The following is a 27,771-nucleotide window of genomic DNA, read 5'->3' on the forward strand; positions in this document are numbered from 1 at the left end:
AACTACCTTTAGATTCTCAGCTTTGTGCTTTATGTATATTCTTTCAACAGCCCTATAAAACAGGTCATTTATAATTACCATTAATTTACCTGTTATTACTGCCTTTAGATCCTGTAAAGACCTAGATATTGTTGGTAGGTAGAGTCAGACTGATATTTGTATCAAATCCTGGCTCTACCACTTACTGTGTAATTTTTACAAGTTATTTATGACTCTTGCCTCAGTTTCCTAAATTACAAAATGGAATTAATAATAATACAGCTGTAGCTATGAGGGATTGGATTCAGGATCCCCTGCTAATTCCAAGGTTGCTAAAGTACCTTATATAAAATGGCATAGTGTTAGCATATTAACCTACACAATCCTCCTGTATACTTTAAATCATCTTTAGATTGCTTATAATACCCAACACAGTATCAATGCTATGTAAATAGTTGTTATACTATATATTTGTAAATTTGTATCATTATTTATTTTCTGAATATTTTTAACCCTTGATTAGTTGAATCTGTGGATGCAAAACCTGCAGATATGGAGGGCTGACTGTACCTACTTTCTAGGGTTGTTGGGAGGATTAATACAGAAAATGTGTAGACAAACATAGCATGGAACATAGTGAACCCTCAGTAATTGCTACCTGTTAGTGTCCTTTTACTTTTATCAGGACAAGGTTAGCATCCTTTTGAATATTGTGCTTTAGAAAAGAGGCCTCAATGTTAAAATACTTTCTCACTTTTTGAGAAAAGATCTAATTAGAATATGAAAGAAATTGCCATTGTGGGGAAAGTGGTCTGAAATCATGGTAACATTTCTATTCTTTCTTTTTAAAAATCAGATCTTTGGCGTTGCCAGTTCCTTTTACCTTTTGTGAGTTTAGGTTTGATGTGCTTTGGGGCTTTGATCGGACTTTGTGCTTGCATTTGCCGAAGCTTATATCCCACCATTGCCACGGGCATTCTCCATCTCCTTGCAGGTAGGTTTTGTCATCATAGTTACCTTTTAGCTTCTTCCTGTCTCTTTAGGGACCAAAGAATTATAAATCTTAAATGTTCATGTATTAACTGCCCTGTCTCATTGCCTGAAAAACTCTTTACTGTGCTTTTACCCAGCCATGTTTTGTTTTGTTTTCTACATTTTCCCCCAAGGTCTGTGTACACTGGGCTCAGTAAGTTGTTATGTTGCTGGAATTGAACTACTCCACCAGAAACTAGAGCTCCCTGACAATGTATCCGGTGAATTTGGATGGTCCTTCTGCCTGGCTTGTGTCTCAGCTCCCTTACAGTTCATGGCTTCTGCTCTCTTCATCTGGGCTGCCCACACCAACCGGAAAGAGTACACCTTAATGAAGGCATATCGCGTGGCATGAGCAAGAAACTGCCTGCTTTACAATTGCCATTTTTATTTTTTTAAAATAATACTGATATTTTCCCCACCTCTCAATTGTTTTTAATTTTTATTTGTGGATATACCATTTTATTATGAAAATCTATTTTATTTATACACATTCACCACTAAATACACACTTAATACCACTAAAATTTATGTGGTTTACTTTAAGTGATGCCATCTTTCAAATAAACTAGGCGTAGACAGAACTGGATAAAGACTTGACACAAATTTATGAAAGAAAATTGGCAGTAGGAATGTGACCCGAAACAAGTTGTGCTAATGTCTGTTAGACTTTTCGGTAAAACTAAAGCAACTGTATTTGTTCAACTAAAAACTCTATATTAGTTTCTTGGGGAAACCTCTCATCTTTGTCAAAACTTTATGTTCACTTTGCTGTTGTAGATAGCCAGTCAGCCAGCAGTACTAGTGCTATTTTCAAAGATTTAAGCTCTGTAAAATTGGGAAATTATCTAAGATCATTTTCCCTAAGCGTTGACACATAGCTTCATCCGAGGTGAGATATGGCAGCTGTTTGTATCTGCACTGTGTCTGTCTACCAAAAGTGAAAAATACAGTGTTTACTTGAAATTTTAACTTTGTAACTGCAAGAATTCCAATTCAGCTGGGCGAGGATTAATATTACTATTATTATTTTTAACTCTCCATAGGATTTTCAGTACTACCAAATTGTTCTGGATTTTTTTATTTCCTCTTCACATACCAGGGTTATTAAAAGTGTGCTTTCTTTTTAACATTATATTACAGTTACAAAGTAAAATTCCCCAACTGCTATTTATTTGTTCCAGCCCAGTACCATAAAGAACGTTTCACCATAATGACCCCTCCAGAGCTGGGAAACCTACCACAAGATCTAAAGTTTTGGCTGTCGATTAACCTCCAACTATGGTCTTTATTTCTTGTGGTAATATGATGTGCCTTTCCTTGCCTAAATCCCTTCCTGGTGTGTATCAACATTATTTAAATGTCTTCTAATTCAGTCATTTTTTTTTATGTCTGTAAACATTGAACTTTTAAAAAATCTTATTTATTTATTCCACTACTGTAGCAATTGACAGATTAAAAAAGTAACTTCATAATTTCTTACCATAACCTCAATGTCTTTTTTAAAAAATAAAATTGAAAATGAAAAGAGACTCAAAGAATTGTATGTAGAGTCTGAATTGATTTAAATCTCAACACTTTAGGATAAAGAAGTAGAGGGAATCTCTGGTTGACTGTGGAAAGTGCATCTTGCTGTACGGGGCTGTCATGTCCTGTGTTTGGGTCTTTTGTTTTATCTTCTGGAAAATGTGGGAACCCCTTCCCCCTATTAGAAATAAGAAAATCTTTATCTTTTATTTTTCAGAATTTTAAGCTATGTTCTCAAAAGTAGTTTTGCTATCACTACATGTCATACTTAATGTGGCTAGTTTTCTGTAAAGTCATTTAGTGGCTGTGGATGTTTGTGTTCTATAGTAAATAACCAAGTCAGCTTCTGACTTAGAACAAAGCCAGCATTACTCAGTAGCCAATTATTGCCTGTGAAATGGCTGGTTACTCAGGTTTCTATCTAATCTTAATTCTTGAAGATTCATTACCCTTCAGTCCCTTCTGTGGAAGGTGGAAAAGGGAAAAGCTAAGTGAACAAACAAAACACCTTTGGGAATGGGATAAGAAAATTTTTGGCAGCATGACATTTTTGTATTGGTCGGTTATTTTAAGCTATGTCCCTGCTTCTTACTACCCCAGAGTTACATGGGAAGCTAGCACCGTAACACCTGGTGCTGCATATGTGTTGTAGTTGGTATTTTTAGCATGTTGCAGGGTAGCTGAGGTTATCTTTCCTGCAAAGACTTTTTTCTTTGGAATATATAGGGCTGCATTGTTTCATTTAATGTGAAGCTGATTCTAATCAGGTTGTACCGTATGAAACTGCTCATATTCAAGCATTTTTGATCAACCTAATAGATAAAATCTGGCAAAGCAGATCCTATTAAATTTAATCTTTGAAAGCAACTCCGAAGTAAAAAATTAATTTTCAGATTTTTCAGAACGAAATTTTTTTTTTTTTTTGAGACGGAGTTTCAGCTCTTGTTGCCCAGGCTGGAGTGCAGTGGTGCGATCTCAGCTCACCACAACCTCTGCCTCCTGGGTTCAAGCGATTCTCCTGCCTCAGCCTCCCAAGTAGCTGGGATTACAGGCATGCACCACCATGCCCAGCTAATTTTGTATTTTTAGTAGAGATGGAGTTTCTCCATGTTGGTCAGGCTGGCCTTGAACTCCCGACCTCAGGTGATCCACCCGCCTTGGCATCCCAAAGTGCTGGGATTACAGGCATGAGCCACCGTTCCCGGTCTCAGCATGAATTTTGTGGCAATTTAAGAAATGTGTTTTAAGACCTTAATTCTAAAGCTCCTAACTAAATGATGTGGGTAAATATCCTCTATGATTTTTAGCATAAGACTCATTTCAAAATTTATTAAGTATAGCCATAAAACACTAGAATTTAGTACAACAACAACAAAAAGGAATTCCAGAAGAATTTATTCAGATAACACTAAGTGTGCCTTCTGTCTGCATCATATTACACTAGGATTTCAAATTCATAATGTAATGGGAATGTGTTAAAATTTTATCTGCTGTAGTTGTGTGTGTGTGCGCGTGCACATGCACACGTGCATTAAGGATAGAGTTGACAATCACTCCTAGGTGAACTCATTTAGTCATATGATTTGAGAAGAATGAGATGACCACAAATCTTATCAATTTAGTTTGTTTTTCCATTCCAGAAACATCACCAAATTGCAGACTAGCACAGTTAAAACCTATAGACCCTGTCATGTTCAATTGACTGTAACATAGATAGATCAGGTCATTTTAATGTAAAATTTCACCAAAAATGGAAACGTGTTAACCTAATTTTGCTCATTGCAAAACTTTCTTTTTTGTGAAATGGAGCCTCACTCTGTCACCCAGGTTGGAGGGCAGTGGCTCAATCTTGGCTCACTGCAACCTCCACCTCCCAGGTTCAAGGGATTCTCCTGCCTCAGTCTACGGAGTAGCTGGGATGACAGGTGTGTGCCACCATGCCCCGCTAGCTTTTGTATTTTTAGTAGAGATGGGGTTTCACCGTGTTGGCCAGACTGGTCTAAACTCCTAACTTCAAGTGGCTCATCCACCTTGGCCTCCCAAAGTGCTGGAATTACAGGCGTGAGCCACTGCATGCGGCCTGATTGCAAAACTTTCTCGAATTCTCTAGCAGCTAAAAGAGCAGTTAATGGGTGCAGCTCTGAAGATGCAAATTGTTATACCACAGGCTTAATGCAGCTGTGTCCTGGCATAGATGGGTGGAGGCTTTTGTCCTCCTTTCAGCACTCTTCTCAAAGGGAACAATGATTCATACCTTGAAAAGCAAGGAATAAACAAGGAAACTAAATTATTTTGCTATTGCTCATCAGGTGTTCTTTTACTCCATAGTAATAAGATATGCTTTTCCCTGGGGCCAAATTATATGCCATCATCCTGCCAATTCATAATGTGAAAATGCTCAATTGTAAAAAGAATAACAATTATTATTTGCCCTATAGAAGAAGTTACCATATAGTCATTACATTCTCTTCAGTGCCAGAATTTCTATTACTAGCATTACATGTATACAAATATATGTTATCTGACATATAAACATTTACATACTTTCAGCAAACTTTTATAAAAGCAAGATCCAGTTTATATTTGTATATTTGCAAAGGTTTAGAGATGTGAAATGAGATTTTTTTTTTTTTCTGCTGTACACCTTTTAAAATAGCTGAGTTACTAAGTGATGTGTCATCTTTACTGGTCCAGTGTTAGTGTCTCAGTATGTGAGCTTTACCTCACCTGTCCTGCAGCCTTTCAGCCCCTCCCAGCCTTTTGTTCGTTTTTTTCCGCCCTTGGCTTGCATTGTCATTGTATGTTCACAAGCATCTTTGGTTCTCTTGCTCCCACAATTTCCCATGACACCTTCCTTCACAATCCTTAGCCCTATCTTCATAGACTGTGCGGTCCAGTTTTCTTAATCTTCGGATATCAAGGATGGCTGTTCAGAACTACTAAGTTGATTCTATAAAAAAATTATGCTGTATGACTTCAACTGCTTTATAATTCTAAGCATATCTATTGATGTTTTAACACCCTGCCACACATTTTCCAAGTCTCTACAAATGTTAGTTTTTGGAAACCTTTATTCTTCCTGCTTAACTTCCATGGAAGGAGTTTATGCTTTCTTTTAGAAGGTAATACTGGAGTCAACTCTTGTAGTATCTCTAAGCCTTATTTGCTTCTCTCTATAAAAGAAGAATGTATTATGTGGTTGGAGAGATTGCTGGAATCAGGGCATCCACAGGAGCAGCATGGCATATGGTGGTTAAGTATTTAGCTTGGGAGACAGAATACGAACTTTGTAATCCCAGGTCTGTCTCTTGTGTCTCAGCCTTTTTCCAAGCACCACTTTTCCAATCTGTGAAATGCTGTGATTATCATGTGTCTCTTAGAGTTGTGATGAGGATTATGCAAATTGCTTAGTATAGTCACTCAAAAACTGCTAGTTATGACTGGCTGCATTATGAGGGACTGGGGTTGCCAAGCCTATAAAGTGGTGGCTCTTAGTCCAGGCTGCACATTGGAATTTCCTGGAGAACTTAAATGTTTTCGTTCCAGAGAATCTGATTTAGTTGGCCTGGGCTATGGTCAAGTCATTGCAATTTTTAAAACCTTTCCAAGTGATTCCAGTGGGCAGTTATGTTTGAAAGCTATGTTTAAAAGCAAGAAATAGGATTCTGTCTCTCCTAGGCAGATGATGAAAGAGATAGTGGCCTGTGGAGTAAACAGACCTGGCTCGGTATCTGCCTTCTAAAAGCCGTTTCTCTACTATGCTTTCCACACTCTTCTGTTGACTGGCTCTGTGACAGGTCCCAATCCATCACACCACTGATGGTTGGAGATACGTATGAAGAGTCTTCCCCGCAGATCCAGTGCACCCCTGGTTTTCAGGTTCAGATTTGGTGGGATGTAATAGGAAGCCTTGTTTGTTTTGGCTTCAAGTCCAAATTATTTTCTCTAATGAGGTACTTTCAGGGACCCTGTAATTTGAGGTCATTAGGCCTCTGTAAAGAAAGTGAATATTCTGATCCCTGTCTGCTTCATTGTGTTCATACTCTTGGTTAGAACTAGGAAGGAAAGAGGCATGCATGAGTGATTGATATTAACTTCTACCCAAGCTAGAAATTCTGAGGATGAACATATAATAGCATTGTCTATAAAAAGGGATATTTTCTGCCTCAATGGGTTTTTGTGATGGTTAAATAAGAAGGCATACGTGTAAGTGATTAGAACAGCTCTGGAAGCATAAGAGCGCAAAAAGTGTGTGGTACTGTTATTTGGAGATTAATGCAGTGCACGGGAAGGAGGCAGCCTTTGCTTGCCCTGTGTGGTCCAGCTCTAGGGCATGCAGGACTCTGATCTGTTGTGGTTTACCACAAGGCTACATTCCAATAGGGATTAGAACTGGGGCTTGTGTTACTTTATTGGAGAAGTCTTCTGTTTCCAGTAAAGTTTTGTTTCAAAACAGAAGGAACTTCATTACATGGACTTTTTAGCCATACAAGCCTCTCAAGGTGGAAGAAGTTTTACTTTTAAAACTCACATTTTAATCTTTTTTTTTCAAGTAGGATGGCAGTGGGGTGGAACTTTTGGCCTTTCAATAATTGTGCTATTGGTAAATCAAGATAAATGCATCAAAAACCTTTCTATTAGTCCATTTGTGATTCTGTAACAGAACACATGAGACTGGGTAATTTATAAATAATAGATATTTTTTATGATTCAGGAGGCTGGAAAGTCCAAGGTGCCAGCAGATTTGGCAATTCTGATTCCAAGACAACACTTTGCATGCTTCATGCTTCAGAGGGGAGGAAAACTGTTCCTCACATGGGAGAAGAGTAGAAGGGCAAAGAAGGTGAGAGAGGGCCAAACTGTACCAATTCCATCCATGGGGGTGGAGCCCTCATGGCCTCATCACCTCTCAAAGGTCCCACCTCCTAATAGTGTTACAATGGCAATTGAATTTTGACATGTGTTTTGGAAGGGGCAAACTTTCAAACCATAGCACTGTCTTTGTGTTGTTTAAAATTGAACTCAGGTCCATCGAGGGAAGTGGAAGAACTCGGATTCCTGTGGCTTGTTTGCAGGCTCCTGAAATCAGCCTCTACCACATGCAATCCAATTAGATTTGGATGGTTCATTTTAAGTTCTGAGGGTGGAAGTAGATTTCAGGGATCCACACTATGGTTCCACTGCTGAGTAATGGTGGGTATTATTCATGAGCACTTAACAAGATGCCAAGTGGCACTTGTTACCATGGACTTAAAGGAGGATTCAAAGATATGAAAGATAAGACATTATCTAAAAAATTCTAGAGAGAGTTCCAACACTTGACACTAAAACACCCTTGTAATGGTTAATATTAAGTGTCAACTTGATTGGATTGAAGGATGCAAAGTATTGTTCCTGGGTGTGTCTTTGAGGGTGTTGCCAAAGGAGATTAACGTTGGAGTCAGTGGACTGGGAAAGGCAGACCCACCCTCAGTCTGGGTGGGCACAATATAATCAGCTACCAGGACAGCCAGAATAAAAAGCAGGCAGAAGAATGTGGAAAGACTAGACCGACTGAGTCTTCTGGCTTCCATCTTTCTCTCGTGTTGGGTGCTTCCTGTCCTTGAACATCGGACTCCAAGTTCTCCGGCTTTGGGACTCTTGGACCTTTGACCACCGACGAAAGCTGCACTGTGGGCTTCCCTACTTTTAAGGTTTTGGGACTCGGACTGCCTTCCTTGCTCCTCAGCTTGCAGACAGCCTACTGGGGGACCTCACCCTGTGACCATGTGAGTCAATACTTAATAAACTCCCCTTTATAGAAACATCTATCCTATTAGTTATGTCCCTCTAGAAAACCCTGACTGATACAGCCCTCAAGGACTAATTTAGAGCAGCAGTACCCAATTTATCATCCTAAACTTTCACCCCAGGCCTTGCACCCTCCACCTAAAACTCCCCAACCCCCAGGCATTTCAAATAAGATGTCTGGGGGAAGGAAAGGGAGGGAAAGGCCTTGAGCCTTTGAGTGGGGAGTGCTGTGGCCTCTCCCTCTTCACCACAGAAAGTTAGGTGTAGACTCCCTCCTATGCGCTAGACACTATTCTAAGTGAACAAGTAGGGCTGCTCTGTAATTAATTCCTAACTTTAACATCCACAGAACTACTCTGGATTTAAACAGATCTGTTTGCAATCCCAATTCTTTTTACTAGTTGAGAAACTTTGGGCAAGTTCTATCATTCTTTAGTTCTCAGTAGAATAATAATGCCTATTTTTCATGTTAACTGTGAGGCGTATAAGGTAATATATGTAAAGTGCTTAGCATGGAGTCTGGTACATTTTAAGCTTTCAATAAATGGTAACCGTTACTAATCTTCAGATGATTTCAAATCTCCAACCCTGCCTTTTCTTCTAAACTCCAAGTTCCTAAGTGCCTTCAAGACAGCTCCATTTGAATATTTTCATGATACCTAAAATGTAATATGTTTAAATTTACACTCATCTGTCTTTTCGTAGCTACACCAATTCTCATTTGTTTTACATGTTTTCCCATCAACTAGACTTTTAATGTTGACATAATCTTTGACTCCTCCTCTTCCCTGGCCCTCTATATCCAATTAGTTATCAAGATTTTTTGATTCTATTTCAGTAATGCCTATCTCACTGAAATTCTGTGTAGTCACCTTAGTTCAGGTTCCTTCCTGGATGACAGTAGACTCTCTGCTGGTCTCCTTGCCACTAACTAGCTCACCTGAAACCCATTTTACACATCCTGCCAACCTAATTTGCTAAAGCATAGAAGTTATTGCATCAGTCTTTTACCCCAAAACCTTCAATAACTCTCTCCTGCTTAGAAAAACAATCTAGAATAAAGTCTAGGTTTTGTCTAACATCAAAGCTGTAACATTGTCTAGCTCTATCTTTGGATCTTTTTCTCTGATTCCTTTCCTTATACTTTAGTCACAGTGATTGTTACTTATACCCAGTTTGGACTTTCTTATATCTGTGATTCATCTTATATTGTCTTTATTTATGGAATGCTATTCTCCACATACTCAAATCTTGATCTGTACCACTTCACTGCAGTTCCAGTTGCAAAAATCATGATCACTTCTTTACCAATTGAAATAACTGAAGACTCGTCTCAAATGTCTTGGTCTTCTGAATCCCTGTAGCATTCTGAGTAACCCTCTTCTTGCTGCTTTTGCCACTTTCTACTTTTTGTATAACAGTGATTGTTGTGCATATCAACCTTCCTACTAGAACTTATTGCCTATTTAATCTTTGTATCCCTCCAACATCTTCCACATTGCCTTGCAAAGAATAGTCCCTCAATAAATGAGAGAGTGGCTTCTGAGTTATAATCCTTGACATTATCAGAAAGCTGCATTGTAAAATATATACATGAAACTAGATAAGCTAGGGAAGAATTAGAATTGATAGACAAGAGCTCAAATTGAACACCTTGAAGAGACTAGGCTATGCAATGGGTCCTTCAAGGTAATTTTGAGATTTACACCTCCCCTACTTCTTGCCCTGGAGCTGGAAGAAGAAGAGAGTTTGGTTGTTTGTCTATTGTGATATCACATCCACAATTTTACCCAATCACATAGGCTTTTGTGATTTTTGTTCACTTCATATAAAGTGCTTATACTAGAAAATGTTTAAAGATTTTTGATGACATAGTTAGAAGATAAAAACTCAAAGCTGACCATTGTTGGCAAAGTTTGATGAAATAAATGTATCCTAATCTGTATTTAAACTATGAAGTAAAATGCTACAATGAAATCAGAGTATTGTTAGGTACAAGTTTAAGAGATGAATGGAGGGGAACATAAATACTTTAACAAATCTCAAAATGATGATGGCTCTTATTTCAAATGCACATTCATCAAAAGGTAACTTTTCATCAAGAGGAAACTTTACCATACATTTCTAATCTGTCCTGGTTACCCCCAAATCTGCCCAATATTATACAGTCTGTCTTGATTACTATAGTGGTGCTTGTCTTGATTAAAAGTAGATTCTTAACAGGCAATAATTTATTTCTTTTCACAGGAAATTACTCAGATTCTTGGCTCCATGAATAATTTTAACGATCTTCTACATTATCCTTGATAATTACTCATTTCTCAGTAATCTTTTAATTTCATCCTATGATTCTAAGGATAGCTTCCAAGCTCTTTAAATGGCCTGAAAACTCATTGGCAATTTCTATACTTCAGACACACTGAATTTTTAGTTTTTCCATTGGGCCATGACTATGGTAGTTTAAAAACATGGCCTTAAAATCCTTTGATCAGTCTTGCATTGAGATTCCCATCCTCTTGAATGTAGGCTGGCTTGTGATGGTTTTGACCAATAGAATGTGCCTGAAACGACACTCTTCTCATGAGGTCATAAAGATCATGGGTCCTTAAACCAGTTCCGGAACACTCAGTCGTAGAACACTCCCACTCCAAACCCAGATACCATGCTGTGAAGTCCAGGCCACATGGAGGGGTCCTGTGTAGATGCTCCAGCTGAAATCCCAAGCTAAGCTCCCAGCTGATAGCCAACAGCATTTCCAGGCATGTGCGGGAGCCATCCTGGATGTCCAGCCTTAACGAGCCTTCAGGGGACTTCAGCCACAGCTATTATCTTACTACATCCTTGTGAGACTCTAATAAAGAACCAACTAGCTGAGCCCAATCAACCTATAGAACTGATAGAAATAAAATGAATTGTTGTTTTACGCTGCTATGTTTCAGGGTCATTTGTTATGCAGCCACAGTATCTGCAACAATGCCATTTCCTACCACAGGCTTTCTCACGGTTTTTTTTCCCCTTTTTTCTGAACAGCTTTTTCTGACCTTTACGCTCCTGCGTCCCTCTCCTTTTACCCAGGTAACTCTTATTTTTCAGATCAAAACGTAATATTTGCTACTTCAGTCAAGTTTCCCTAATTATCTATTTTGGGTTAGTTCTCTTACATTTCATCGCACTGTGAAGTTCTTGAATGTGGTAGTTTATTGACTGCAGTAGACAGTTAAGTCCAAATATAAGAGTGATTCCACTTGCTACTGCTCCTTTGAGACTCTGTAGATCCATTTTTTCTATACTGCCATAAAATCTAAGGTAGGGTTTTTAGTCATTTAATAATTAATTAGCCAGGCATGGTGGTTCATGCCTATAATTCCACTTCTTTGAGAGGCTAAGATGAAAGAATGGCTGAGGCCAGGAGTTTAAGACCAGCCTGGCCTTTGTCTCTACAAAAAATTACCAAAACAAAACATAGAAGTAACCCCTTTTGAGGTAGAGAAGCACTAAAAAGTCAGTCTAATAATCACACTCCAGTTCAATTAGGGAGGTATAAAAACTCACTATTCAATGTTAAAACTCTTCTCTCCCTTAGCTTCGGTTTGCCTGTCGTTGGGAGACTCACAGTAGGGGAGGAGGCTTTCTCAGCCTCTTCTCTCTGTCCTCAGTCACTGACTGTTTCTGATCTCTCTGTGGTCAAACCAGTGGAAGAGTAGATTAGGGCAAAGTATATTTCCATTGTGGCTGGTACTGTTGTCATCTGAACCTGGAGCCATGGAGAGCCCATGCATAATGCCGGCTCTTTCACTTTTTAGAGCCATTCTGTGAGTTTCTCAGGGACTTTTTGCAGATCTTCAGACTGCAGCTTTGCTAACATGTAAAATCAGTATCTGTCCTTCAGGGGGCTGCCCCTCAATCCCATTCCTGGCAGGCTGGTTCCCCTCTGTTGGGACCACACTGAAGAATTCTCTTTGGGTCTGGGCACAGTGGCTCACGCCTGTAATCCCAGCATTTTGGGAGGCTGAGGCAGGAGGATCACTTGAGGCCAGTAGTTTAAGACCAGCCTGAGCAACAAGGCAAGACTTTGTCTCTACAAAAAATTTAAAAAATAGGCATGGTGGCACATGCCTGTTGTCCCTGCTACTGGGGAGGCTAAGGCAGGAGGATCGCTTGAGCCCAAAATTTGAGGCTGCAGTGAGCTATGATCTTAGCCTGGGTGACAGAGTGAGATCTTGTCTCTAAAAACTTTTTTAAAAAGAAAGAGTTCTCTTTTATTAGGGCCCCAGGCCAGCTCCTTCTCTTAGGAAGACTTTTAACCCACAAGAATCATGAAGGATTAATGGATATCTGGACAGTGGGAGTGCTGGTCTCTCTCAACTCACCTTGGGGTCTCACTATTTCGGGGCTGTCTAATCAAGCCCTTTCACCTTTGGACCCCTCAAAGGGGAGTCATATATTCTTCCACGGGTTTCCAAAACTCCAGGGAACATGTATCAAATTCTCAATTGGGTAAGTAGAGTGAGCGGAGACAAGCTTCCTTATTGCAATGGGTGGGACTAGAGGAAAGCCCGTAAGTCGTTCTAGAGAATGTCTGTGTCTGAATTCTCCAAATTCTGATTAATTCCCAAGACTCATAGATAGTTGAGGGGGATAATGAATCAAAGGTCACAAGATAGGGTTTTAAACCACTCTCTGAAAATCCTGCACAGGAGTTGGTGTCTTAATTTGGAATGCGGAGCTTCTGATAAAACTAAATTGAGATGTCAGGAGAAATTGCACATAAATCTTAAACATTTATTAAATTGTAATGATTTTAGTTTAACATCTTCCTCCCAAGACTTTTGTAAGACCCATGACAGAAGAAATCTTGACTGACTTTACTCATAGTGTGTAGTGTATTTTAAAAATGCTCAGTATTTATTGAATGATGGATGAATAAATAAATATATTTAGATTATGCCACTGGCATTTCATTGTCTATGAACTAATTATTTGGTTATCCATAATACACATATTTCAAATGTAAAAGTACATAGTCATACTCATAATTATTACATTTTGAGCTTCATTGTTTTCTAGCAGTCCTTAAACAAATAAGTTACTTTGTTGGTATATATTTTCTCAAGGAGAGTAATCAATCTTTCTATCTCAAAAATAGTAATTTCCCTTTAAATAAGGGTTATGTATTTAAATATGAAGTTAAATAGAAGAAAAAATTGAGAAGGGAAGTATTGTGGATAAGGTTCTACTAGGTTTACTGTTGGTCAATTATATTAAATGTGCTATAAATATCCTACACCATTTTCTTTTGTTTTTTAATAGCCTGCATTAGATACATTTCTATGAGCAGGGATTGTGCCTATGTAATTCTCTTTACTGTGTGTGTAGCCCTTTATCATTACCCAAGCGATATGATTTGGCTGTGTCCCCACTCAATTCTCGTCTTGAATTGTAACTCCCACAATTCCCACGTGTTGTGGGAGGAACCCGATGGCAGGTGATAGAATCATGGGGGCAGGTCTTTCCTGCACTGTTGTCGTGATAGTGAATGAGTCTCACCAAATCTGATGGTTTTAAAAATGGGAGTTTCCCTGCACAAACTCTCTCTGGCTGCTGCCATCGCCATATAAGAAGTGCCTTTCACCTTCCGCCATGATTGTGAGGCCTCCCCAGTCGTGTGGTACTGTTAAGTCCATTAAAGGTCTTTCTTTTGTAAATTGCCCAGTCTCGCGTATGTCTTTATTAGCAGAGTGAAAACGGACTAATACACCATGTTAAGAGGAACTAATTCAATACATACTTTGCTGGGATGAAATGAGACATGCGTTACAGGAGGGGATGAGGAGGCAAGGAAGAGCAGCAGCAAAGGAGAACAGCCATCAGATTGCTGAGGAAATTATACCAGATTTCATCCCTTTGGTGCTCATTGCATGCCTCTCTGCAAGAATTCTCACCATGATACATTTCAGTCTTACTTTTTGTGTGTGTGTGACAGTATGAGACTGAGAGTGCTCAGGTAATGGGGTTTTTGGAGAGTCACACTCCTAGTTCAGTTGATATAAAACTAAGAATAGAACTTGTATGAGGGTCCTCCTCCCACCCACTTTTAGAACTGCCTCTTCCTGTGAACCCAGCTGCCCCCAGTCTTCCAGGAACCTCAGTTTGGGACATTATCTTGTCTTGATCTCTGAGAATTAGTGACTTCCTTGATATGTGCCTCATTCATCTGGGCTGTTTCTTGTTGAAGAGCAAGCAATATAGATTAATTGATGTGTGCTACTGAGACAATGAGTCACAACTCCCAAAGTTTTTGCCATTTTGACACTTGAACTTTCAAGACCTTAGTCTTACTTTTTTGCTTCTTGTCTTTCATTCTTCCTTTTTTTTCCATTTCTTTATTATTATTCTTATACTTTAAGTTCTAGGGTACATGTGCACAACATGCAGGTTTGTTACATATGTATACTTGTGACATGTTGGTGTGCTGCACCCATCAACTCGTCAGCACCCATCAGCTCGTCATTTACATCAGGTATAACTCCCAGTGCAATTCCTCCCCCCTCCCCCCTCCCCATAATAGGCCCCGGTGTGTGATATTCCCCTTCCCGAGTCCAAGTGATCTCATTGTTCAATTTCCACCTATGAGTGAGAACATGCGGTGTTTGGTTTTCTGTTCTTGTGATAGTTTGCTGAGAACGATGGTTTCCAGCTGCATCCATGTCCCTACAAAGGACACAAATTCATCCTTTTTTATGGCTGCATAGTATTCCATGGTGTATATGTGCCACATTTTCTTAATCCAGTCTTTCACTGATGGACATTTGGGTTGATTCCAAGTCTTTGCTATTGTGAAAAGTGCTGCAATAAACATACATGTGCATGTGTCTTTATAGCAGCATGATTTATAATCCTTTGGGTATATCCCCAGTAATGGGATGGCTGGGTCATATGGTATTTCTAGTTCTAGATCCCTGAGGAATGAATCCCCATATTGTTTTCCACAATGGTTGAACAAGTTTACAATCCCACCAACAGTGTAAAATGTTCCTGTTTCTCCACATCCTCTCCACCACCTGTTGTTTCCTGACTTCTTAATGATTGCCATTCTAACTGGTGTGAGATGGTATCTCATTGTGGTTTTGATTTGCATTTCTCTGATGGCGAGTGATGATGAGCATTTTTTCATGTGTCTGTTGGCTGTATGGATGTCTTCTTTTGAGAAATGTCTGTTCATATCCTTTGCCCACTTTTTGATGGGGTTGTTTGTTTTTTTCTTGTAAATTTGTTTGAGTTCTTTGTAGGTTCTGGATATTAGCCCCTTGTCAGATGAATAGATTGCAAAAATTTTCTCCCATTCTGTAGGTTGCCTGTTCACTCTGATGGTAGTTTCTTTTGCTGTGCAGAAGCTCTTTAGTTTAATTAGATCCCATTTGTCCATTTTGGCTTTTGTTGCCCTTTCTTTTGGTGTTTTAGACATGAAGTCCTTGCCCATGCCTATGTCCTGAATGGTATTACCTAGGTTTTCTTCTAGGGTTTTTATGGTATTAGGTCTAACATTTAAGTTTCTAATCCATCTTGAATTAATTTTCGTATAAGGAGTAAGAAAAGGATCCAGTTTCAGCTTTCTACTTATGGCTAGCCAATTTTCCCAGCACCCTTTATTAAATAGGGAATCCTTTCCCCATTTCTTGTTTTTCTCAGGTTTGTCAAAGATCAGATGGCTGTAGATGTGTGGTATTATTTCTGAGGACTCTGTTCTGTTCCATTGGTCTATATCTCTGTTTTGATACCAGTACCATGCTGTTTTGGTTACTGTAGCCTTGTAGTATAGTTTGAAGTCAGGTAGCGTGATGCCTCCAGGTTTGTTCTTTTGACTTAGGATTGTCTTGGAAATGTGGGCTCTTTTTTGGTTCCATATGAACTTTAAAGCAGTTTTTTTCCAATTCTGTGAAGAAAGTCATTGGTAGCTTGATGGGGATGGCATTGAATCTATAAATAACCTTGGGCAGTATGGCCATTTTCATGATATTGATTCTTCCTATCCATGAGCATGGTATGTTCTTCCATTTGTTTGTGTCCTCTTTTATTTTGTTGAGCAGTGGTTTGTAGTTCTCCTTGAAGAGGTCCTTTACATCCCTTGTAAGTTGGATTCCTAGGTATTTTATTCTCTTTGAAGCTATTGTGAATGGGAGTTCATTCATGATTTGGCTCTCTGTCTGTTACTGGTGTATAAGAATGCTTGTGATTTTTGCACATTGATTTTGTATCCTGAGACTTTGCTGAAGTTGCTTGTCAGCTTAAGGAGATTTTGGGCTGAGATGATGGGGTTTTCTAAATATACAATCATGTCATCTGCAAACAGGGACAATTTGATGTCTTCTTTTCCTAACTGAATACCCTTGATTTCTTTCTCTTGCCTGATTGCCCTAGCCAGAACTTCCAACACTATGTTGAATAGGAGTGGTGAGAGAGGGCATCCCTGTCTTGTGCCATTTTCAAAGGAATGCTTCTAGTTTTTGCCCATTCAGTATGATATTGGCTGTGGGTTTGTCATAAATAGCTCTTATTACTTTGAGATACATTCCATCAATACCAAATTTATTGAGAGTTTTTTAGCACGAAGGGCTGTTGAATTTTGTCAAAGGCCTTTTCTGCATCTATTGAGATAATCATGTGGTTTTTGTCTTTGGTTCTGTTTATATGCTGGATTACATTTATTGATTTGCATATGTTGAACCAACCTTGCATCCCAGGGATGAAGCCCACTTGATCATGGTGGATAAACTTTTTGATGTACTGCTGGATTCAGTTTGCCAGTATTTTATTGAGGAATTTTGCATCAATGCTCATCAGGGATATTGGTCTAATATTATCTTTGTTTGTTGTATCTCTGCCAGGCTTTGGTATCAGGATGATATTGGCCTCATAAAATGAGTAAGGGGAGGATTCCCTCTTTTTCTATTGACTGGAATAGTTTCAGAAGGAATGGTACCAGCTCCTCCTTGTACCTCTGGTAGAATTCAGCTGTGAATCCATCTGGTCCTGGACTTTTTTTGGTTGGTCGGCTATTAATTATTGCCTCAATTTCAGGGCCTGCTATTGGTCTATTCAGGGATTCAACTTCTTCCTGGTTTAGTCTTGGAAGAGTGTAAGTGTCCAGGAAATTATCCATTTCTTCTAGGTTTTCTAGTTTATTTGCATAGAGGCATTTATAGTATTCTGTGATGGTAGTTTGTATTTCTGTGGGGTCAGTGGTGATATCCCCTTTATCATTTTTTGTTGCATCTGTTTGATTCTTCTCTCTTTTCTTCTTTATTAGTCTCGCTAGCAGTCTATCAAGTTTGTTGATCTTTTCAAAAAACCAGCTCCTGGATTCATTGATTTTTTGGAGGGTTTTTTGTGTCTCTGTCTCCTTCAGTTCTGCTCTGATCTTAGTTATTTCTTGCCTTCTGCTAGCTGTTGAATGTGTTTGCTCTTGCTTCTCTAGTTCTTTTAACTGTGATATTAGGGTGTCAGTTTTACATCTTTCCAGCTTTCTCTTGTGGGCATTGAGTGCTATATATTTCCCTCTACACACTGCTTTAAATGTGTCCCAGAGATTCTGGTATGTTGTATCTTTGTTCTCATTGGTTTCAAAGAACATCTTTATTTCTGCCTTCATTTTGTTATGTACCCAGTAGTCATTCAGGAGCAGGTTGTTCAGTTTCCATGTAATTGAGTGGTTTTGATTGAGTTTCTTAGTCCTGAGTTCTAGTTTGATTGCACTGTGGTCTGAGAGACAGTTTGTTATAATTTCTGTTCTTTTTCATTTGCTGAGGAGTGCTTTACTTCCAACTATGTGGTCAATTTTGGAATAAGTGTGATGTGGTGCTGAGAAGAATGTATATTCTGTTGATTTGGGGTGGAGAGTTCTGTAGATGTCTATTAGGTCTGCTTGGTGCAGAGTTGAGTTCAATTCCTGGATATGCTTGTTAACTTTCTGTCTCATTGATCTGTCTAATGTTCACAGTGGGGTGTTAAAGTCTCCCATTATTATTGTATGGGAGTCTAAGTCTCTTTGTAGGTCTCTAAGGACTTGCTTTATGAATCTGGGTGCTCCTGTATTGGGTGCATATATATTTAGGATAGTTAGTTCTTCCTGATGAATTGATCCCTTTACCATTATGCAATGGCCTTCTTTGTCTCTTTTGATCTTTGATGGCTTAAAGTCTGTTTTATCAGAGACTAGGATTGCAAACCCTGCTTTTTTTTGTTTTCCATTTGCTTGGTAGATCTTCCTCCATCCCTTTATTTTGAGCCTATGTGTGTCTCTGCATGTGAGATGGGTCTCCTGGATACAGCAAACTGATGGGTCTTGACTCTATCCAATTAGCCAGTCTGTGTCTTTTAATTGGACCATTTAGTCCATTTACATTTAAGGTTAATATTGTTATGTGTGAACTTGATCCTGTCATTGTGATATTAGCTGGTCATTTTGCTCATTAGTTGATGCAGTTTCTCCCTAGCATCAATGGTCTTTACATTTTGGCATGTTTTTGCAATGGCTGGTACTGGTTGTTCCTTTCCATATTCAGTGCTTCCTTCAGGGTCTCTTGTAGGGCAGGCCTGGTGGTGACAAAATCTCTAAGCATTTGCTTGTCTGTAAAGGATTTTATTTCTCCTTCACTTATGAAACTTAGTTTGGCTGGATATGAAATTCTGGGTTGAAAATTCTTTTCTTTAAGAATGTTGAATATTGGCCCCCACTCTCTTCTGGCTTGTAGAGTTTCTGCCGAGAGATCTGCTGTTAGTCTGATGGGCTTCCCTTTGTGGGTAACCCGACCTTTCTCTCTGGCTGCCCTTAAGTTTTTCTCCTTCATTTCAACTTTGGTGAATCTGACAATTATGTGTCTTGGAGTTGCTCCTCTCGAGGAGGATCTTTGTGGCATTCTCTGTATTTCCTGAATTTGAATGTTGGCCTGCCTTACTAGACTGGGGAAGTTCTCCTGGATGATATCCTGAAGAGTGTTTTCCAACTTGGTTCCATTTTCTCCCTCACTTTCAGGCACCCCAATCAGATGTAGATTTGGTCTTTTCACATAATCCCATACTTCTTACAGGCTTTGTTCATTTCTTTTTCCTCTTTTTTCTTTAGACTTCTCTTCTCACTTCATTTCATTCATTTGATCCTCAATCGCTGATACTCTTTCTTCCAGTTGATCGAGTCGGTTACTGAAGCTTGTACATTTGTCATGTATTTCTCATGTCATGGTTTTCATCTCTGTCAGTTCGTTTATGGCCTTCTCTGCATTGATTATTCTAGTTATCCATTCTTCCATTCTTTTTTCAAGATTTTTGGTTTCTTTGTGCTGGGTTCATAATTCCTCCTTTAGCTCTGAGAAGTTAGTTGGACTGAAGCCTTCTTCTCTCAACTCGTCAAAGTCATTCTCCGTCCATCTTTGATCTGTTGCTGGCAATGAGCTGTGTTCCTTTGGAGGGGGAGATGCACTCTTATTTTTTGAATTTCCAGCTTTTCTGCCCTGCTTTTCCCCCATCTTTGTGGTTTTATCTGCCTTTAGTCTTTGATGATGGTGATGTACTGATGGGGTTTTGGTGTGGGTGTCCTTTCTGTTTGTTAGTTTTCCTTCTAACAGTCAGGACCCTCAGCTGTAGGTCTGTTGGAGATTGCTTGAGGTCCACTCCAGACCCTGTTTGCCTGGATATCAGCAGCGGAGGCTGCAGAAGATAGAATATTGCTGAACAGCGAGTGTTCTTGTCTGATTCTTGCTCTGGAAGCTTCGTCTAGGGGTGTACCCTGCCGTTTGAGGTGTGGGATGTTGGTCTGCACCTATTGGGGGATGTCTCCTAGTTAGGCTACTCAGGGGTCAGGGACCCACTTGAGTAGGCAGTCTGTCCATTCTCAGATCTCAACCTCCATATTGGGAGATCCACTGCTCTCTTCAAAGCTGTCAGACAGGGTCATTTGCATCTGCAGAGGTTTCTGCTGCTTTTTGTTTAGCTGTGCCCTGTCCCCAGAGGTGGAGTCTACAGAGACATGCAGGCCTCCTTGAGCTGCTGTGGGCTCCACCCAGTTCGAGCTTCCTGGGGGCTTTGTTTACCTACTTAAGCCTCAGCAATGGCAGGCACCCCTCCCCCAGGCTCACTGCTGCCTTGCAGTTAGATCTCAGACTGCTGTGCTAGCAATGAGGGAGGCTCAGTGGGTGTGGGACCCTCCTGGCCAGATGTGGGATATAATCTCCTGGTGTGCCATTTGCTAAGACCCTTGGTAGAGCGTAGTGTTATGGTGGGAGTTACCCAGTTTTCCAGGTGTTGTGTGTCTCAGTTCCCCTGGCTATTAAAAGGGATTCCCTTCCCCTTTGTACTTCTCAGGTGAGGCAATGCCTGGCCCTGCTTCAGCTCTCGCTGGTGGGGCTGCACCAGCTGACCAGCACCAATTGTCCAGCACTCCCCAGTGAGATGAACCCGGTACCTCAGTTGAAAATGCAGAAATCACCTGTCTTCTGTGTCTTTCATGCTGGGAGCTGGAGACTGGAGCTGTTCCTATTCGGCCATCTTGCTGTGGGTCCCATCCTTCATGCTTCTTACTTGCTTGCCTTTCTTTCCTAATATAGTGCTGAATGCTTCAGCTGGTGTCATGCATTTAATAGATCCTGAGACACAGACTGCACCCTTCCCCTCACAAATAACATGGAATATGTGCCACCACATTTGTTTTAAAAATAAATACTTTCTAAAAAATATGGAAGCATAACGCATTTCATTTCTGAGTCCAATGAATCGTCCTCTTACTCATTTGGCAGGAAAGATAAAATCCATCCATCATGTTTGCCTCAATTTAGTATTCTAATAGTAGAATATGTACTTGCTATAGAGTTGGAGAAGTATTTTGACTAGAATAGTTTAGGTGCCCCTCATATTACATTACTTGACCTACACATCAGGTTAGTCTATACATATTTGCCTTCCAGGCATGAGTAAATAAATTTTCCCTGCCCTGTTATCCCCACTTGTGGTAACCTAGAGTAACTCATTTAGTCTATATTCAGATTGACTGCAAACATTCAAAACATGTTTCCTCCCAACCCCTGACTGCCCATCTTAAATGGTATACCAGTAAGCTCCAACACCTGCATTCAGGTTAGAATGTCCTAACATGCCCATCAGGGCATCATAGCCAAAAGGCTGTTGTTTACTTTTCTCACGTTAATTCTCTGGTTTTATGAAGAACTAGTTCCACATAGATACATATCTCTGTATAAAGTCATGTTTAAAACAATCTCCAGTAAGTTTAAAACAATCTTAAGTAAGTTCTCCCAGTAGAAATTTTGTGACTTTTGTCTCAGTCAGTTTTCCTTCATTTCATAAGTATTATTTTATCCTGATCTTCTAAAGGGAGCATCAAACAAAATAGACCTATAAGTCATATCAGTATATGACTCATTTCTCCAAAGTTCTCACACTGATTTGATAATACATGCTGTCCTACATTAGTATTTGGCTTTCTTTCCTTTATGAAAATGGAGGTACCTTTATTGTTAACACCTTAAACAGGACTAACTGGTATCTGTTCTCTCTGTTCCCTGGGATTGATGTTGATTCATCAACATAAACAAAACATAAAATTATAATGCAGAGATGAAACTAATTCAAACCAAATAAAATGGCAAGTTTCTAGTTAATAAAAGGGTTGGTCAATAACCATATTTAGTAAAATGTATTTACTTAAAATGAATTATATTGATTATTGTTCTACCATATTTCTATCAAGTTCATACCTATATCTCCTGCTCAGTAAAACTGAATAATTTTTTTATAAAGAATGTACAGCTCAACAGTTAACTGTTTACTGTACAAGATTTTCTTTTTTAAAATAATGTATTTGGCTTATTTTTTTCTTTTAAAGTTTTCTTAAAGTTTAAAGGGACAATTAATATTTTATCTCTTTTTTTGTTAACCTCAGTACAAAAATGCAGTTGATGACTTGACAAAAAGGCTGCATCTATGGCTTGAAGGTGCAGCACTTTCATCAAGTCATCAATTGTATTTTTGTACTGTTGAATTTGTCCAACAGTCACAAAGGAGAGCATGATTCCAGCTGGAGCTGAGTCAAAGCACACAGCCATTCCTGCACACGCATGCGTGCAAACAGGGAAGCCCAAGTAGGAGAAGAGGAAAAAGATTGTAGGGATTTGGGAAGAAATCTGATTATTCCCAGGAGGAAAAGGCAAATCTACTTCCCTGAAATCGCCCTGAAATCTACTTCCACCCTCAGAACTTAAAATGAACTGCATCCTTCTTTTCATCTTCATTTCTTCCCCAGTGAATATGATCTCCAAACCATTATTTTTTCTTTGAACTGTCAATTTTCCACTCATGGACGATGTAACCAACAGATGCAATCTCTGAGAAGATGAAAGTCGGGGCCTCTTACTATAACATTGACCTAGTTGGACTCAAGAAACCAGGGAAGAAGTCAATGCAGGCATTTAAAATGTAAAGCTTTTTCTGGTTAAATCTATTTATATTTCTTGTAGGTTGAGTATTTCTTCCCAATTTTTCTCCTCTGGTGTATAACAAACAGGTCAAAATTTCCCATCTTTCCTCCTGGTACTAGCTGAATCCTACATTGCATACTTAATGCATAGTGAAAAGCCATCTAGCAGAAATACACACCCCAAAAACACACCACCGTTTTATTAGGTGCCCAATACATTCTGTATTTAGCTTATTTGTTTATTGTTATTTTTGCTTTTTCTTAACCCACTACATGTGACTGCAAACGAATTAATAAATTATCCCTTCGGAACTTTTTGGTCATTTCTTTTTTTAAATGTTTTCACTATAAAAGATAAGCTGAAACATTGAGAAATTCTTCAAGTCAGCATATTTTATAATTCACAACTACAACTTGGTAAATATTTTTACTGTAAGTAAGCCCTGAAATAATGAAGTATGATGAGAGGCAGTAGTTTTTAATGCAAAGTTTTAAATTTAAATGTTCAGAGGGGCCAGGGAGGTGACATAAGAATTGTTGCCAGTTTTTCAAGAAAAGTCAAATTTTGCTTTTATAAAAATTTTTAATAAATATTCTCCTGAATTTTAAATCTGTTAAAATTAATTTTCCAAAGAACACTATGCTGTTCTGCATTGTGTGGGATGCATAATTCTGTGCAATATCTGGGTGACCTTTTGTGATTTCTTATGTAATAATTGAGAATGTAGTTTTTGTAGTTAGGCAGCCTGGGGTTCAGGTCATGCAGACTCCTGTGGGTCATTGAACAAGTGACTCAACCATACTGCTCTTCATATTCTCACCTGTCACATGGGATAATAATTGTAGTTCTCTCACAGGATTTATGAGGGTTAAATGAGGTAATAATGTGTATATACAGCTTAGCACAGGATGGACACATAGTAAGTATTCAAATCCATTTGGTGATGCTGATGGAAGTAAATTAAGCAAAAACTCAATTGATGGGGTTTAAATTTGAAACAGGCAAGGAAATACTGAAATGTCTGAGTATAACTGGAATGAACTAGGATAGGTTTTCTTGGAGGTTACAAATATACACTATATTTTTATAGTTTTGCATTCATGGTTTAGGGAATTCTATCTAGAAAATATATCTGTTTTCTGCTCCTTTCTCTATATAGACTCAGCATGCTGATTTTCCATGTGATGCCAGCCTCTGGTGGCTGGCTAGCTTGAGACCCACTGCAACCTGCCAATTGCCTTCTGAAAATTTAGATGTGACCACAGAGCATCAAGAGAGGAGGTGGAAGGGAGAATTTTTCTGTTACCTGTTACGGGTCCTCCTTGTTCCAGAAGTTAGTAATTAAAATAATACCAATGTTCCATTATTTAAGAAGATGAAAAGAGTGGTGTCTTGGTCATTAATATGTCTTAGCATCTAGAACAGTGCTCACACATAACAGAATCTCAATAAACATATATAGAGTGAATAATTGGAAATTATTTCTTTATGATGTCACATAATATTATTAGGTTCTATCCATATTAAACAACTTTAAGTTTTGCAGTGGTGAAGGAATAAAAGAAAGTATTTGAGATAAGCCCTGCCTACAGTTCAACAATCATACTTTTTGACATGTCTATATATAATATACCAACAGGTTGTGTCTCCATTGTTTAACCCCTTCCTCACCTCTCAGGAAGGGGCACAGAGAAGTTTAGCCTAACTCACTGACAGTGAAGGCTCTTCAGATCTATATGAAGCTTGAACTGTTTGTCTAGAACTTTATGATATGGTATCTTTATGCATGCAGATTTTGGAGTAAATAAAACTTAATGTAACCTATCTTGAAATTTGACATTCTGATTTTAATTATTTAAATGTTTAAATCATTTAACAACAACTTCAATTTGGAAATACAACATTCACTTTTATTGGGCACAATCATTTCCTGACTACCCCATTCTAACTACGACAATGTCCCCCACACATGATTACATTTTCTTTCTCAAAATCCACTTGCCATTTTTGTTGCTCATGGATGTAAGTAATTTCATTGGTTGACTGTTCACATGATCTTAAACACTTAACTGTAATGCTCATATTGGAAGCTATTAGAATGGGCTGGTTATCAAAGCCCACTTTGTAAATGGAATAGCCTTTTATATTTGTAGCCTGTAGTTTTGCTGTTGTTTTGGGTGTTAATCATAATTGTTACTAACATAGTCTATAGGCATGGTGGCATTCTACATTGCTGCTTGAATGAATTCAATGTCTAGATGTGCTTTTAAATTCTGAGTAAAGATTTAGCACAATTCACTCCTTTCCATGAATCTTCTCTGTCACATATTTCTGCTTAATTTCATTGCATTTTGACATGTTTTAATATTTTGTATACAATTAGCACACTTCCTCTGTGTAATTTTATTTAGAAGGTTTTTGAGCGTTAAACCATTAAGCTAGGATAGATGTCATTTGTTCACACTTTGAGATTTTATTTTCAGCAGAATGTCTCTTAAGACACTTATTACTTCCTTGTTTCTCAGACTATAAATGAAAGGATTTAGTAAGGGAACTACTATTGTAAATAAAATTGCAGCTGGTATATCATTACCTCCTTCTTCAAGCAAATTCGGTCTAATGTATATGAAAAAAATAGATCCATAGAATAATGAAACCGATGAAAAGTGGGATGCACAGGTAGAAAAGGCTTTGGCCCTTCCCTCTTTGGATTTCATTCTGAAAATAGTAAGAAGAATATAGAGATAAGATATTAAGACACTACCTATGGTAAAGACTTGAATTGAACCTGAGAAGATGAATAGAACCAGTTCATTGATGAAAGGGTCAACACAGGAGAGTCTATACAAGGGAAGAATATCACAGTAAAAGTGGTTGATGTGATTCGATCCACAGAAAACTAACCTAAATACAAGCCCTACATGAATCATGGAATGCAGGTTTCCAGCTATGAAGGCCCCTGTGGTCATCTGAATGCAGAGTTTCCTGGACATCATGATGTGGTACTGCAGTGGGCTGCATATAGCCACATAGCGGTCATACGCCATTGCTGCCAGAAGAAAGCAGTCTGCAGTTTCCACAGTGCAGAGAAAATAAAACTGTACTGTACATTCATAGAGGGAAATCCTTTTGTCCTCAGAAAAGAAGTTCTGTAACATTTTGGGGGTAATGGCACAGGCACAGCAAGAATCCACAAGAGCCAGGTTTCCCAGAAAGATGTACATTGGTGTGTGAAGTCGACGGTGTATAAATATCAGTGCCACCATACCAATATTCCCCACCATGGTGATCAGATAGATGGCAAAGAACACCACAAACAGCAGAGTCTTCAGCTCTGGGTGATCTGTAAATCCCGTGAGGATAAACTCATTTTTCATGGTATGATTTTCTTCAGCCATTCCTGACCTCTCTGAAAAAAACGGTGGAGAAATAAGGCACTAATTTTTAATATGCCACAATTATTGAGGTCTCCTTGGCTTAAAGGAAGGAGAGCATCTTCCACAATGCTTCCTCATGTTGCTTGGAATTTGGTGCGTGCCCAATGCACGGTGAGAATGAATCTCCTGAGGCTACTGGTTGAACATGTTTCTAGCATATTTTGAAAAAAAAAATCTGATTGGGTTCACAAAGATGGCTTTTGAGATCTTGAGAGAAATACGCAGAGCACAAAACTTCCCTATATAGGATAGGTAAAGCTGATTCATAATTTAAGTGCCAGTAATTGGTACCAGTGTTCACAATTTCAATGTTTGTATATGTAGTGATTAACAATGTGTTTAAAAGATTATTTTTGTTAACAGCAGCATTACTCTCAGTAGCCAAAAGGTAAAAACAACCAAATGTTTGTGGACAAATGAATGGATAAATAAATTATGGTGGAATATTATTCAGTCTTAAAAAGGATTGAAATTCTCATACATGTTACAACATGGATTAACCTTGAGGACATAATGCTGACTGAAATAAGCCAGACAGAAAAGGACAAATACTGTATGCTTCCAGTTACATGAGAAAGCTAGAGCAGTCAGATTTATAGTGACAGAAAGTTGAATGGTAGTTGCCGGGGGAAGGGCTCTACAGGGAGCTGTTGTTTAATGGGTACAGTGTTTCTGTTTGGGAAGATGAAAAAAAAGATGAAAAAGTTCTAGAGATAAATGATGGTGATCATTGCACAACAATATTAATGCACTTAATACCACTGAACTATACACTTAAATCTGACTAAAATGATAAATTTCATGTTGTGTATAATTTACCCCAATAAAAATATTTTTAAAATACTATTTTCATCTGCTTATTTCTAGCAAATTACTATCTTCAATACTAGTGGAATATACACTTACAAATAAGATGCTCTGGGGGAAAGGGGAATATTTACAAGATACTTATAGTCCTGGGAGTTGGGGAGTAAAAGTGTTATGGATGGAAGGTGGGACAAATAACAAAAGGTTGTATTTAGAAAGTCCGGCCAGTACAGTGGCTGACTTATGCCTGTAATCCCAGCATTTTGGGAGGCTGAGGAGGGAGGATCACTTGAATCCAGGAGTTCCAGACCAGCCTGGGCAACATAATGAGGCCCTGTCTCTACAAAAAAAAAAAAAGAGAGAGAGAGAAAAAAAAGCATATAAAATTACCAGGGTATGGTGATATGCTTCTGTAGTGCCAGCTACTGGGGAAGCTGAGGTGAGAGAATTCATTGTGCCTGAGAGATGGCGGTTGCAGTGAGCCATGAAGGCATCACTGCACTCCAATCTGGGTGACACAGCGAGGCCCTATCTCAAATAAACCAAACCAAAACAAAAAAGCCTCCCATGTTACTAATGATACTATGAGTAAAACTACTTATGTGCATAAAGAAATTAACGCTATTAAGAGCAATTGGAGAAATCCTAAGAGTTAAAAATACATTCAATTGTCTAACTACATATCGAAAAATTATGAATAAAATAAAATGTCAAAC

General features: G+C 38.7%; 2 protein-coding genes across 7 annotated transcripts in view; one reads left to right on the forward strand and one right to left on the reverse strand.

Annotated features, from left to right (window-relative positions):
• CLDND1 (claudin domain containing 1) overlaps positions 1–23,117 on the forward strand; it is a 28,116-nt gene extending 4,999 nt beyond the window's left edge. For 4 of the 6 annotated variants that reach the window (XM_033211530.1, XM_033211528.1, XM_033211527.1 and 1 more), the window contains 2 exons: positions 836–973; positions 1,146–2,549. In XM_033211530.1, coding sequence (XP_033067421.1) covers positions 836–973; positions 1,146–1,366 — 359 coding nt within the window. In that variant the 3' untranslated portion in view covers positions 1,367–2,549. Of the gene's footprint in view, positions 1–835; positions 974–1,145; positions 2,550–10,575; positions 11,260–22,387 lie in introns of those variants that run through there. The other 2 variants (XM_033211531.1, XM_033211533.1) reach the window with 2 other exon arrangements.
• Positions 23,118–25,235: 2,118 nt separating this feature from the next.
• Positions 25,236–26,280, reverse strand: LOC117083619 (olfactory receptor 5K1-like). The gene has a single exon (XM_033211526.1). The coding sequence runs from the start codon at positions 26,207–26,209 to the stop codon at positions 25,262–25,264; it is 948 nt and encodes a 315-aa protein (XP_033067417.1). The 5' UTR covers positions 26,210–26,280; the 3' UTR covers positions 25,236–25,261.
• Between the last annotated feature and the right edge of the window lie 1,491 nt (positions 26,281–27,771).

Source organism: Trachypithecus francoisi, unplaced genomic scaffold, assembly GCF_009764315.1.
Source record: "Trachypithecus francoisi isolate TF-2019V2 unplaced genomic scaffold, Tfra_2.0 Lachesis_group0, whole genome shotgun sequence".
Classification (NCBI taxonomy): Eukaryota; Metazoa; Chordata; class Mammalia; order Primates; family Cercopithecidae; genus Trachypithecus; species Trachypithecus francoisi.

Bases quoted from the DNA above. Each gene is read 5' to 3' on its own strand.
- LOC117083619 (XM_033211526.1), bottom strand. From the start codon at position 26,209: ATGGCTGAAGAAAATCATACCATGAAAAATGAGTTTATCCTCACGGGA.